Source organism: Rhinopithecus roxellana, chromosome 7 (genome assembly GCF_007565055.1).
Source record: "Rhinopithecus roxellana isolate Shanxi Qingling chromosome 7, ASM756505v1, whole genome shotgun sequence".
Classification (NCBI taxonomy): domain Eukaryota; kingdom Metazoa; phylum Chordata; class Mammalia; order Primates; family Cercopithecidae; genus Rhinopithecus; species Rhinopithecus roxellana.
The window spans coordinates 21,523,152-21,537,278 of NC_044555.1; the positions used below are offsets into that span (position 1 = coordinate 21,523,152).

General features: G+C 51.1%; 1 protein-coding gene and 1 non-coding gene across 8 annotated transcripts; one reads left to right on the plus strand and one right to left on the minus strand.

Moving 5' to 3' along the window:
* Positions 1 to 293: 293 nt before the first annotated feature.
* On the minus strand, positions 294 to 6,178 carry WDR45 (WD repeat domain 45). 7 transcript variants are annotated; one of them, XM_030933758.1, is made up of 11 exons: positions 5,793 to 6,178; positions 3,888 to 3,959; positions 3,684 to 3,758; positions 3,490 to 3,594; positions 2,500 to 2,608; positions 2,285 to 2,379; positions 1,722 to 1,801; positions 1,400 to 1,608; positions 1,219 to 1,320; positions 987 to 1,132; positions 294 to 763 (listed from the first exon to the last, which is right to left on the minus strand). In XM_030933758.1, exons 2-11 carry the CDS (start codon positions 3,940 to 3,942, stop codon positions 654 to 656), a joined length of 1,086 nt encoding a protein of 361 aa, XP_030789618.1. In that variant the 5' UTR covers positions 3,943 to 3,959; positions 5,793 to 6,178; the 3' UTR covers positions 294 to 653. The 7 variants fall into 7 exon arrangements, with proteins under 7 accessions (XP_030789618.1, XP_030789619.1, XP_010360899.1 ...); XM_030933759.1 differs by having other exon boundaries at positions 2,500 to 2,605; positions 5,793 to 6,176; XM_010362597.1 differs by lacking the exon at positions 5,793 to 6,178 and adding an exon at positions 5,605 to 5,769 and having other exon boundaries at positions 2,500 to 2,605.
* A 1,539-nt stretch (positions 6,179 to 7,717) lies between these two features.
* Positions 7,718 to 7,857, plus strand: LOC115898955. Its single transcript, XR_004058592.1, has one exon. It is a non-coding gene; the product is annotated as a U4 spliceosomal RNA (small nuclear RNA).
* Positions 7,858 to 14,127: the final 6,270 nt, after the last annotated feature.

Genomic DNA, 14,127 nt, shown 5'->3' on the forward strand with positions numbered 1-14,127 from the left:
GAAAAGCAACTAACACGCCGCTCAGAAAAGCAGCAAAGGCTGCCGGGAAATCAAGCCTTGGTCACGGAGCTAGAAGCTCCCAACCGTTAAAACTGCTATCCACCCCCGCGCAGGGCGCCGCAGGGGCTGCTCCGGGCGGTGCCAGCGGCTCAAGCACAAAGTAGCCAGACAGATAAGAAAGGAGGGACTGTCACAAGGATCCGAGTTGGATTCCACCTCCGTCCTGTCAGCGTCCAAAAGGGTCACATTTCTCCAGGAAACTCCATGCCCCGCTCCTGAGGTCAAGCCGTAAATGCCATTAAGGGCCTTTTATTCGTATTCATCACATTGGAAATCATCTCTTCCTAGGAAGCTTTTAAAAAATCCCCAGGTTGGATTAGGGCACTCCCTCTGGGTCCCTGGCAATTTCCTCCAAGTTAGGGATCCCAAGGGGTCGCTGCCTTCCTGGGTCTCTGGCCTAGCCCTTGGGGCACACAGTCATCAAGAAGTGCTGGGGGGAAGTGAGCTCTTTATTTAGACATAGCTCTGCTGAGTGGAAAGTGGGCACCGGCCCCATTAATGCTTGCTGACTGGTGGCTTCCAAGCACGCCCCACTGCCAAGGCTCAGCTCTGCAATCTGCCACTGCAGGTCCCTAGCACAGCCCCCAGGGTCCTTAAAAGTCATCATCATCACAGATGTCAAGGTACACGTCGAAAGCCTCTCTGTTGCAGTTTCCATCAGGAGTGAAGACATATTTGTGGAAGGTCCCATCTACGCAGATGGCTGGGGGAGGGGGAGTGGTAAAAGGTCAGAGGCTGCCACAGACACAGGTTCCAATCCTCTCAGGCATCTCAGGACCTAGGGTCTGCCTCCAGGCCTTTGCCCAGTGCTGTCCCCCTTACTGAAGATGAAGCTGAGCCTCACGTGGCCCTAAAATTCTTTCAGGTCCAACCTGCAGGCCTCTGCCCCATGCAGTACCCCCAACCAAGGGGCTGTTCCCACTCACCAATGACAGAGTTGACGTTCTTGGAAGTATTGCGACCGAAGGCGCAGATGCAAGCTGACTCAGCAGGCACAGTGAAGCTCGCCAGGCTCCACTGAGAGTCCACGTACTGCCCAATCATAGGCCCCACCTTGCCCACGCGAGCCAGCCTGCAGGCAGCACTGGCTAAGCCCAGGTATGGTAAACGGGCAGGGGGACAGGGAGGGACACGGTAGGGTGGGGAGGGGGTACTCACGCGGAGCGGCGGTTGAGGCGGGTATCCTTGAGAGCAAAGATATGGACGGTGCCCTTATCACTGGAAGCGCAGAGGAAGGAGGAGTCGTGACTGAAGTTAATGCTGGAAGACAGATCAGCAGTGATGCCCACATGTCATGTGGTATGGGGTCACCAGCCCACCATGCATACCCTGTGCTCACCAGTAGAGGGTGGCAGGGTCAGTGCCTCGGCGCAGCTCCACCAGTTTCTCCTTGGATTGTGTGTCAAAGAGGCGAATAAGGGTACCCTTCTGGGAGGCTGAGGCCACTACAGTGCCTGGCTGGTTTAGAGACACACAGGCTATGTCACTCTGATGTGCATTGATGGTGAATGGAGCAGACGAGGTGCCAGGCTTTGTGCTCGCCAGGTCCTGGGGTAGGAGGGAGGAGTCTGAGGTTGGGATGGTATGGAGGGAAGGGGCCAAGAGTCCACAAGGAAAGCCAGTCCACCAACCTTCCCACCCTTGTCCACTGGACGGCTCACCACAAGTTGCAGACTCCCACACTTGTGTCCCGGGAACACTAACAGTTGCTTCTCCAGGCTGGGGCAGAGGTCACAGAGCCCTAGGGTGTGAATATGAGGGTGGGTGGGCAGCTGAAGAGGAGGCAGCATCTCAGAATGGACAGAGCTGGATGAGGACCAGACTTCAACCCTCCATGATAAGCTTAACCCAAAGAACCCTGAGGGAGCTCACCTCAGCTGCACGCCCTGCCAGCTAGGCAGATTCCATTCCTTGCTCTGCAGCTGTGGAATCTAGTAAGCTGCTATAACAGCCCCAGGAGGCTCAGGGATCCCTGACACACCCACCCATGTCCTCATGAGGTGTTTCTGCTCTGCCACTGGGGCACCCAGGGGTGAGGCAGGGCCGCAGGTGGGGAGAACTGGCTGAGGGCTGGAAAGATGGAGAGGCTGTGAGTGTGAGCATCTCCCTGCCTCTTTCCCCATTTCTCTGTGTGTGTGTGCCCCTTCCTTTCTTTCCTCATCTCTGCCGCTCTGTCCCATCCACTGTTTCATGTCCTTACACCTGTGTATCTGAGCCCTCTCACCCTTGGGGTTGTCCCGGGTATCAAACTCAAACAGCTTTCGGGGATTGTCAGGGAAGGAGTACACATAGATGCGGTTCTTCAGCACGATCACGATCCTGTGGGTATCACACAACACAGGATGGCCGTGAGGGGGCGGCAGGATGCCCAGGGAGGACTATCCCTCTCACTTGCTGTGGGGACCTCCTACCTCCCACCCCCGTCCTCCTCAGGCTCACTTGTCATGGCGCATGCGCACAGAAAGCACTGGCTTGGTGAAGGTGAACTCCAGCACCAGCTTCTCCTTGGAGTCCTTGCCCTCCCGGGCATCGTCCCAGATCAGCACTGCTGGGCAGGTGGGTGGGTTGTCGGGGCCAAGGTTTAGGGTAAGGGGCAGCCCTGGTGACACAGGATCCACCCCTGCTTCCCAGGGACCTCAACCTACTTACTTAGCCTTTCAATAAACACCCAGTGAGATCCTCGCACAGTATGAGCACTTGTGGACATGATCCCTGAGAGGAGTGTTCTAGACTGTTACACTCATCTACAGATGAGGAAACTGAGGTTCAAAGTGGTTGAGTGCTGGCCAAGGACCTCAAAGCCCATCAGCAACCAAACAGGGACTCACACTCAGGCCTGTAACTTCCCCTGGGTAACTATTTCTGCCTCCAGGGTCCTAGTCCATGCACCCTGGAGATTTCCGTGAGGAATCCTAGGGCTCTGTGACTCACCTAGGGTGACTCCTGCCCTGTCCAGATGGGATCAGCAAGAAAAATCCTTAAAGCAAGATGGCACTTGAGGCTCAAGCCAAGTGGGTATTGGGAAGACGGCTCCAAGATTTTAAAACCTATTGCTTGTGTGACCTTGGATGAGTCACTTAACTGCACTGGGCCTCAGTTTCCTCATCGGTAAAAATGGGGATAACTCTACCCCATAGAGTTACTGTGAGGATTAAATGAGTTAATATACGTAAAGTGCTTAGGGCAGTCCCAGGCTCACAGTAAGTGCTCTAGGGCATGGCACACAGGAGGCACTCAATCAGCATTTTAAAAATGAAAACAAAGCACCAAGCTTCTCAAGCTATAAGATCCATGACTTCCAAGCTGTAGGCCTCCTCACTGTGTGACTCTGAAGTACTCTGACATCTTCATCTGCCAGTACCTTGGGGTGCCTGTGGGAGGCCAGGAATCCGAGAAATCTAGGCCAAAGGGCAGGATGAGGGCACTTACCTGAGATCTCTGAGAACTTAGGGCTACTACCACCGCCCACCAAGGCCAGAAGGTTGGAGCGGTGCAGCATCTCCACCAAGCCCATGCTGCCCACTTGCTCGTGGTCTGGACAGGGACCAGGGTGTCAGTGGAGGTAGGAACCAATGCCCAGCCCAGGTCTTCTGCCCATTGCCCCTCCCCTGCCAACAGCTCACCCAGATGCCCCTTCTCCATCAAGGGCTCCACGTTGTAGATGCGCACACCTGTCTCCATGGCGCAACAAAAGCAGCCTGGGGGATGGAAAGAATCCAGACTGCCTTAAAGAATGCCCAGGTAGGAAGCTGGGGGCCCATGGCCCACTTCTGACCCCTCTTTCCCTTGCTCCCTCCCACAAGGGTACAGGCCCAAGCCTCTCTCACTTTGGTCTTGGTTGAAACGCAGGCTGGTCACTCCTCGAAGTGGCTGTTGAGTCATGGTCCAGGATTGTTCCCCTGGATACAAATGGGATAAAGATAAGAAGAGTCCTGGAGTCTCCCCTCCAAGTTCTGCCTCACCTGATTTCCTCCTCCTCCCACTCTGCTAACTACTGACTCTGGAGCGACTGCAAAAAAGGTAAAAACAGGCTGGGTGTGGTGGCTCATGCCTGTAATCCCAGCACTTTGGGAGGCCGAGGTGGGTGGATCACCTGAGGTCAGGAGTTTGAGATCAGCCTGGCCAACATGGTGAAATCCCGTCTCTAGTAAAAATACAAAATTAGCCAGGTGTAGGGCACACCTATAGTCCCAGCTACTCAGGAGGCTGAGGCAGGAGAATCACTTGAACCCAGGAGGCAGAGGTTGCAGTGAACTGAAATCGAGTTATTGCATTCCAGCCTGGGTGACAGAGCAAGACTCCGTCTCGGGGGAAAAAAAAAAAAATATAAAAACAGAGAGAGTCTCAGGGTCTCTGCTCTAAGCTCCCAAGATCCCAAACAGCGTGGCCAGGAACCCTCCCTCTTTCAGGTTTGGCAAGCTCCAGGCCCACACTGACGTGAACCCCACACCTCCTTTTTACATGCTGGCCCTCACTGACTTGTCAGGAAGTAATGTGATAGGGGGTGCCCCCGTGATATCTTCCCCACCCCCAAACAATCTTGATCCCAATGCCAGACATGGCCTGGAACCACTCCCAACCCATTTCTCATCTTCACACCCGACCTAGCACGGGACTCTGTCAATAAATAGACAAAAGTGGGCTAGGAGATCCACTTGTACCTCCCTGACTTGGCCCTGAGACTGCTATGCTTGGTCTGCCATCCCCAGGAACTCCTCTGCTCCCACCCTTCTGACTCTGCCCCAACCTATTCTACCACCCCAGAGTCCTCTCACACCTTTCCCCCTCACCAGCTTCCCCAAACCCCTTCAGGATGCTTACCTTGGGATGCCCCTTCTCATGCCTTGGTAACTACCCATCAGGGCCAGCCTGGACACTTCCCTAGATTGGCTTATGCCCTGGGGACTCTACCCTAGGATTCCCCCTAGCACTTTAAATTTTCCACCCCGGGACATCTCCTTCCTTGTGTTCTGCTGTCCTTGACTACAACATAACCTGGCCTGGACCCAACCCCAGGAACCCCACCCATCCTCCTAAGATTCCCTTCTAGACCCCTATCCAAGACCCTGCCTCAGGGCACCCTTACCCTCTAAGACGCTTGCCCAAAACAAACCACCCAAAACTCCTACCTAGGAGAACCTCAACCCCTAAGATGCCTGCGCAGTCCCCTACTAAGATTACTGCCATAGAGTCCCCAAGTTCCCTTCAAACCCTCAACTCCCCAAGACCTCTGGCCAGACACACTCCCTCCCCATCCTCCAAGAGCCCAAATCTTCCTTTCTTTCAGTTACACCCTCCACTGGAATACCTCATGCTCTTTCTTTGGACAGCTCTGCCTTAGAGTTATTCTCTGGACAGCTCCAACTTTCAAGACCCCTTTTTTGCACCTCCATTCCAAACGCCCGCAACACCCCAAACTGTGTCCGGGATGCCTCGCCCCTCTCCCAAGACCAGCATGCTCCTTCCAACGCCAGCACCCACTCAAGACCTCTGCCTTAGACCCCTACTCGAAAGACTCCCAGCCTCCCCCAGACCCCAACCAACCCTGGGATCGTGCTCCAGCTTCCTGCCGCCTTCACCGGCCTGACCTCCGCGTGTCCCTGACCCGGGCCCCAGCTGTCGGTGCCGCCCGCGGCCCGGTTTTCTGACCTCCCGGGCCTTGGAGCCCGGCTTGGGTGTTTACATCGGGCCCTACTTCCGGGGGAGGGAGCCTGTCGCAGGAAATGACTCACCCCAGCTGGAAAAAGGCGGCCACCGCCTTCCTCGCCCAGTTCCCGGGTCTTCGGAGCATCGCGAGTGACAGCGGGGTCCTCCGGGGAGGGCGTGGGGAGCGGAGGAAGGTCGGGTGCGGGACCGGAGGCGAAGGGTGTTCCTCAAGGCCGAGACTGTCTGAGGGAACCGGGAAGGGTGGGGAGAGAGAGCGTGTCTTGCCCCCAGCAGAGCGAAACCGGCCGAGCCCTCAGCCCCTCGGTCACCCACGATGGGGGAGTAAACCTTCCCTGCGAACAAGATGTGGACCTCCGCGGCGACCGAGAGTATCCGCCCCCGTTCGCAACACACAGTCTTCCCAGGCTTCCAAAGGGGCGGTGCCGGGGGCTACAGGCGGCGGCGGACCTGGAGACCTCGAAAGTGGTGAAACCCTGGCTCCGGGAAGCCAAGGAACAGATTTCGCTTTCTTTCTCCCCACCCCCTGCCCCCGCCCCCGCCAGCTCCGAGTTTTGTCTTTTGTGTTTTGTTTAGTTTTGTTTTCTGAGACAGACTCGGGTTCTCGGCTCATTGCAACCTTCGCCTCCCGAGTTCAAACGGTTATCCTGCCTCAGCCTCCGGAGTAGCTGGGATTGCAGGCATGCGCCACCACGCCCAACTAATTTTTGTATTTTTAGTAGAGACGGGGTTTCACCATATTGGTCAGGCTGGTCTCGAACTCCTGACCTCAGGTGATCCACCCGCGTCGGCCTACCAAAGTGCTGGGATTACAGGCTTGAGACACCACGCCCGGCCTCTGCTTTTATTTTTACAAAATACAAAATAGCTTTTTGATGTAAAAGGTATTAATACTTTGGGTTAAGAAAAAAAAAAAAAAAAGAGGTCCTACCTACGACAAAGGTTTTTTTTCTTTCTTTTTTTTTTTTTAAAAAGGCCCCAAATTATATGCATACTGGAAGGCATTTTTTTTTTTTTTTTTTTTTTTGAGACAGAGTTTGGCTCTTTTGGCCCAGGCTGGAGTGCAATTAGCGCGATCTCGCGGCTCACCACAACCTCCGCCTCCCAGGTTCAAGGGATTCTCCTGCCTTAGCCTCCCAAGTAGCTGGGATTACAGGCATGTGCCACCACGCCCAGCTAATTTTGTATTTTTAGTAGAGATGGCGTTTCTCCATGTTGATCAGTCTGGTCTCGAACTCCCGACCTCAGGTGATCCGCCTGCCTCAGCCTCCCAAAGTGTTGGGATTACAGGCGTGAGCCACTGCGCGCGGCTGGAAGGATTTTTAATTAAACTTTACATTAAGAAATAATAAATAGGCTGGGCGTGGTGGCTCACGCCTGTAATCCCAGCACTTTGGGAGGCCAGGCAGGCAGATCACGAAGTTAGGAGTTCGAGATCAGCCTTGCCAGCATGGTGAAACCCCATCTCTACTAAAAATACAAAAAATTAGCCAGGCATTGTGGTGCACACCTGTAGTCCCAGCTACTCGGGAGGCTGAGGCAGGAGAATCACTTGAACCCGGGAGGCAGAGGTTGCAGTGAGCCAAGATCGCACCACTGCACTCCAGCCTGGGTAATAGAGTGAGACTCTGTCTCAAAAAAAAAAAAAAAAAAAAGGACCGGGCATGGTGGTGCATGCCTGTAATCCCAGCACTTTGGGAGGCCGAGGCAGGTGGATTGCCTGAGCTCAGGGGTTTGAGACCACCCTGGGCAACATGGTGAAACCTCCTCTCTACTAAAATACAAAAAATTAGCTGGGCGTGGTGGTTGGCGCCTGTAAGTCCCAGCTACTTGGGAGGCTGAGGCAGGAGAATCGTTGGAACCCAGAAGGCAGAAGTTGCAGTGAGCCAAGATCGCACCACTGCACTCCAGCCTGGGCGACAGAGGGAAACCCTGTCTCTAAAAAAAAAAAAAAAAAAAAAAAAAAAAAGAATATTCTTGAAAAAAAGAAATATGATTTTTGCAGTGGCAATATCATAGCCAATGAGGTTTAGCCAAGGTATGGTTATTGCTAATTGGAAACTTTTCCCAGTACCCCACCCCGAAGACTTGCAATATAGTCGGCATTGGCAATTTTTGACAGTCTATGGAGACCGAATATTAAAGAAAAAAAATGAAAAAATACAGAGAAATCTCATACTTTTAATACAATCAGGGTTTCACATTGATGCAATCCCTCCATCCTTTACTTTTTTTGAAGTATTGTTTTGATGCTTCTGTTTCTTCATATATTATTATATAAGAACATCTTTTTAACTGGTTCATGATATTATGTAGCATTGTTCAGCCCTTCCCCAACTGATGGCTGCCTAGGTTGTTTCAGATATTGTGTTGTTAATTCCCATGGACATATTTACTTGTGAATTTTGGCCCTATATACTCCCCTTGGCATGATTCCCCTACTGTGCTCAACAAGGCCAGTCATCTGGCTTTCTTCAGATTCCACTTCCTCGTGTCCCAGACCATATTCAACTCAATTCAATTTGGTGTGTGTGACTCCCATGTTTTTGGGACTGCTCTTAACCAGACCACCGATGGATAATAATCTTGCCAAACCAGCAATCAATTCTCTGCCCTCTCCTGTGACTTTCTAGTGAAACCCATAATTCCTCTCACTCTCTTGGTTTTTCTCTTTCTTTATTTCTTTTTTTTTTTTTTAAGATGGGAGTCTCACTCTGTCACCTAGGCTGGAGTGCAGTGGCACGATCTCGGCTCACTGCAACCTCTGCTTCCTGGGTTCAAGTGATTCTCCTGCCTTAGCCTCCCGAGTAGCTGGGATTACAGGCATGCGCCACCACGCCCAGATTCTTTTTTTTTTTTTTTTTTTTGAGACAGAGTCTTACTCTGTCACCCAGGCTGGAGTGCAGTGGCTCGATCTTGGCTCACTGCAACCTCCGCCTCCCAGATTCAAGCGATTCTCCTGCCTCAGCTTCCTGAGTAGCTGGGATTAGAGGCACGCACCACCACGCCCAGCTAATTCTGTATTTTTAGTAGGGATGGGGTTTCACCATGTTGGTCAGGCTGGTCTGGAACTCCTGACCTCGTGATCCACCCGTCTCGGCCTCCCAAAGTGCTGGGATTACAGGCATGAGCCACCATGCCAGGCCTCTCTTTTTTTTTTTTTTTCTCCATCTCTGGCTACTCCACTTGTATCAAACTTCCAAGTATTAGAATATCCTTGGGTATAATCCTGTCTGATCCTCTCTTCCTAAGTGACTGCCTCTTCTCCCATAGCCTTAATTATTGCAGATATTTGGAAGATCCTCTAGGCCTTCAGCTTAGACCTTTCTCTGGAACACCAGACACAAACATACTGCAATGACCTGTTTGACGTTCATGTGGGTGTCGCATATTGCTTATCCATCCAAACAGATATTTATCCTATTTCCCTTACTCAGATGCTCCCCCACTGTCTCCTTTATCTCAACCAACTGCATCACAATGCAGTTTGTAGCCAGGTATGGTGGCTCACGCCTGTAATCCCAGCACTTTGGGTGGGTGAGGCGGGTGGATCACTTGAGGTCAGGAGTTGAGAGCAGCCTGGCCAACGCGGTGAAACCCCGTCTCTACTAAAAATACAAAAATTAGCTGGGTGTGGTGGTGCATGCCTGTAATCACAGCTACTCAGGAGGCTGAGGTGGGAGAATCGCTTGAACCCGGGAGGCGGAGGTTGCAGTGAGCTGAGATTGCACCACTGCACTCCAGCCTGGGTGACAGAGCAACGCTCCGTCTAAAAAAAAAAAAAAAGAATAAAAATAAAAATATATTTTGTTACTTGAGTCAAAGAGCAGATATATCATGCTTAATTCCCCTATGTTTTCTTTTTCTTTTTTCTTTCTTTTCTTTCTTTTTTTTTTGAGATGGAGCCTTGCTCTGTTGCCTAGGCTGGAGTGCAATGGCGTGGTCTCGGCTCATTGCAACCTCTGCCTTCTGGGTTCAAACGATTCACCTGCCTCAGCCTCTCAAGTAGCTAGGATTACAGGCTCCCACCACTACACCCAGCTAATTTTTGTATTTTTAGTAGAGACGGGGTTTCACCATCTTGATCAGGCTGGTCTCGAACTCCTGACCTCAGGCGATCCACCTGCCTCGACCTCCCAAAGTGCTGGGATTACAGGCGTGAGCCACCACGCCCAGCTGATTCCCCTATATTTTCATTGGCAAATTCTGTTGGTCCCACTGTCGAAAGTTATCATGGGCTGGGCATGGTGGCTCATGCCTGTAATCTCAGCACTTTGGGAAGCTGAGGTGGGAGGATTCCTTGAGGCTAGGAGTTTGAGACCAGTCTGGGCAAGTCCCTGTCTCTACAAGAAAAAAAGGTGTCATGCACTGTGTCAAAGTGGAATAACAGGGACCAAATTTGCCCTCTCACAGGAAACAACCAACTCTGCCCCCCACAAAAAAACAAAATACATGAAACAATAATTTTCTTTTTTTTTTTTTTTTGACGGACTCTCACTTTGTCGCCCAGGCACAATCTCACAATGGCAAGATCTCGGCTCACTGCAACCTCTGCCTCCCAGGTTCAAGTGATTCTCCTGCTTCAGCCTCCTGAGTAGCTGGGGTTATAGGCGCCTTGCCACCATGCCCGGCTAATTTTTGTATTAGTAGAGATGGGGTTTCACCATGTTGGCCAGGCTGGTCTTGGACTCCTGACCTCAGGTATTCTGCCCGCCTCAGCCTCCTAAAGTGTTGGGATTAGGTGTGAGCCACTGCGCCTAGCCAAAACAATGATTTTTAAGACATTAGACATCAGGCACCAAAGGACAGTGATCCCTGAAAGATGGGAAACAAGGTGAACACTACAACTGTCCCAGCACACTGCCTGGAGAGCTTCCATGCTATGGCACTGGAAGGGGAAACTGAGGCAGCGCCTGGTGGACTCCCTAAGTTGAGGTGGTCCAGAGAGACATGGGCAGCTGTAGCTAAAAGGACAGAATGTCAGGATAGAGGAGCACAGAGAATCGCAGAGATCTGCAGAGGGTCGCCCCTCAGTATTTAGCAGAGTACTTATCGACACATGCATATGAGGCAGCTACCTAAGGCCAGGAAAAGAACCATCCGAATGGATTGGAGGGAACAGGTCCTGACGCTCACATGGAGCTTTTGAAAATAGTGCCTGCATCCACCAACTAGAGTGGAAAACTCAATTCAACAGGGCATAGAGTACACAGGAACATCTCGTCTCAGTTGTGGGGAGTAACTAGCCCTAGACTTAGTATTGCTCCAGGCTCACTTCACACATCATAAAAGAAGACCGGAAAAGATCCTTAGGAATAACAAAGATTGATAGGAATAAAAAAAGACCCAGCTCCTAAAAAGGTAAAATTGACAATGTCTGTTATCCAAACAAAGATTACCTGGCATAAAAAGAATCAGGAGGCTGGGTGCAGTGGCTCATGCCTGTAATCCCAGCACTTTGGGAGTCCGAGGGCGAGCGGATTGCTTGAGCCCAGGAGTTGGAGAACAGCCTGGGAAACATGGTGAAACCCTGTCTCTACAAATAATTTTAAAAGTTAGCTGGGAGTGATGGCGTGTGCCTCTAGTCCCAGCTACTCAGGAGGTCCAGGTGGGAGGATTGCTTGGGCCCAGGAGGCCGAGGCTGCAGTGAGCCATGATGGGGCCATTGCACTTAAGCCTAGGTGACAAAGAGTGAGACTCTGTCGCTAAACATAAATACGTAAATAAAATGAAAAGGACAATATTCCAATCTGTGGAAACTTGGATGAAAATTTAGGTATTCCAGACTTGTGCAAATTAATTGTATCTATATCTCAGAGAAAATCTTCCTCGAAACATGATTTTTTTTTTTTTTATTGGGGAGACAACTTCCAATGTAAACTGAAAGTGTACACCTAAAACACAAATCTGTAAGGTAAAAATTACTCTGCTCAGACCCAGTTGTGCCAGCTTTAATATTAGTGTCCCTCCTTTATTACCAGAAAGGGGTCCCGATCCAGACCCCAAGAGAGGGTTATTTGAGATGGAGTTTCGCTCTTGTTGCTCAGGTCGGCTCACTTCAACCTCCGCTTCCTGGGTTCAAGCGATTCTCCTGCCTCAGCCCCCTGAGTAGCTGGGATTACAGGTGCGTGCCATCACGCCCGGCTAATTTTTGTATTTTTAGTAGAGATGGGGTTTCGCCATGTTGGTCAGGTTGGTCTCGAATTCCTGACCTCAAGTGATATGCCCACCTGGGCCTCCCAAAGTGCTGGGATTACAGGCGTGAACCACCGTGCCTGGCCAAACAACATCTCTTATAAACAACTGCCCCTGGGCATGGGTGGGTGGGTGGAGGATGTGACTGAGCTGAGATGCTCCTTTCTCTCTGAGACTGATAAATTTTGCATAGTTTACATAGCTCAGACTGCCCTTGGGCTATTTGTCTTTTCTCCCCTCCCCCCCACCAGGCAGTCTTGCTCTTTCGCCCAGGCTGGAGTGCAGTGGCATGATCTCCGCTCACTGCAGCCTCCATCTCCTGGGTTCAAGCAATTCTTCTGCCTCAGCCCCCCCAAGTAATGAGGATTACAGGCGTGCACCACCACAGCAGGGCTAGTTTTTGTATTTTTAGTAGAGATGGGGTTTCACTGTGTCGGCCAGGCTGGTCTGGAACCCCTGACCTCAAATGATCTGCCCCCCTTGGCCTCCCAAAATGCTGGGATTACAGGCTTGAGCCACCATGCCCAGCCTCTTTTTTTTCTTTTTTAGAGACAGGGTCTGGATCCTCCTGTCTCTGCCTCCCAAAGTGCTGGGATTACAGGCATGAGGAACCGCTCCCAGACTAGTTTTATTTTCTCAGTGCAAATTTAGGAGCCGTCAGTACACTTTTGTTTTGTTTTGTTTTGTTTTGTTTGTTTGTTTTAAAGATAAAGAAGGCTGGGCATGGTGGCTAACGCCTGTAATCCCAGCACTTTGGGAGGCCAAGGCGGGCAGATCACCTAAGGTCAGGAATTCGAGACCAGCCTGGACAACATGGTGAAACCCCGCCTCTACTAAAAATACAAAATTAGCTGGGCATGGTGGCGCATGCCTGTAATCCCAGCTACTTGGGAGGCTGAGGCATGAGAATCTCTTGAACCCGGGAGGCAGAGGTTTGCAGCGAGCCATTACCACGCCATTGCACTCCACCCTGGGCAACAAGAGCAAAACTCCGTCTCAAAAAAAGAAAAAAAATTTGCTGGGCATGGTGGCGCATGCCTGTAATCCCAGCTACTCGGAAGGCTGAGGCAGGAGAATCACTTGAACCCGGGAGGCGGAGGTTGCAGTGAGTCGAGATTGTGTCACTGCAGTCCAGCTTGGACAATAGAGAGAGACTCTGTATCACATAAATAAATTAATTAAAATGAAAGAGATCACCTAGCAAGTGAATGTAAATAAAGAAAAGGTTAGAGGACTAACACTTGGGACATTGCTAAGATAAAGGGCTCAGGGGAACCAGGAGGAACTAGCGAGACTGAATAGGAGAAGCCAGTGAGGCAGGAGTAGAACCAAGAGAGGATTCCAGAAAGTCAAAGGAAAAAGCATTTCAATGACAGGTGCGGTGGCTCATGCCTGTAATCTGAGCACTTTGGGAGGCCAAGGTGGGAAGACTGCTTGAGCAATTGCTGAGATTATTTTAGCCGGAGGTTGAGGCTTCAGTGAGCCATGATTGTGCCACTGCACTCCAGCCTGGGCAACAGAGTGAGACCCAGTCTCAAAATTTTTAAAAACATAAAAAATCAGTGGCAGTTGTTTAACATCATAGCTGCTTGAGATGGTGATAAGAGCTGGAGTAAACAAGCAGCTGACCAAAAAGCATGAAAGGAAAAGCTGGGGAAAGAGATGTCTATGAAAAGTTCTGACACATTGCTGGATATCTGGAATGCCATATGCACGTACATGCATAGGGCTGTAAGCATGCCCAAGAAAGAACCAAGAAAAGGCCGGGCGTGGTGGCTCACGCCTGTAATCCCAGCACTTTGGGAGGGTGAGGCGGGTGGATCACTTGAGGTCAGGAGTTTGAGACCAGCCTGGCCAACATGGTGAAATCCGGTCTCTACTAAAAATACAAAAAAAGTTAGCCGGGCGTGGTTGCGCATGCCTGTAATACCAGGTACTCCGGAGGCTGAGGCAGGAGAATCGCAAGAGGTTGCAGTGAGCCAAGATCACGTCATTGCACTCCAGCCTGGGCAACAAGAGCAAAACTCCGTCTCAAGAACAACAACAACAACAAAGTGAACCAAGAAGGCCTTAAGCTGTTATTTGTGGGGGAACTTCAGGCTTTGGGCAAGGAAAAAGTGAAGGCTAAGGCACAGTTGTGAACTACCTGAGGGAGTGTTCAAGGCATTCTCCAACAAACACGGACACATATTAGGCAAATGCTGGAAG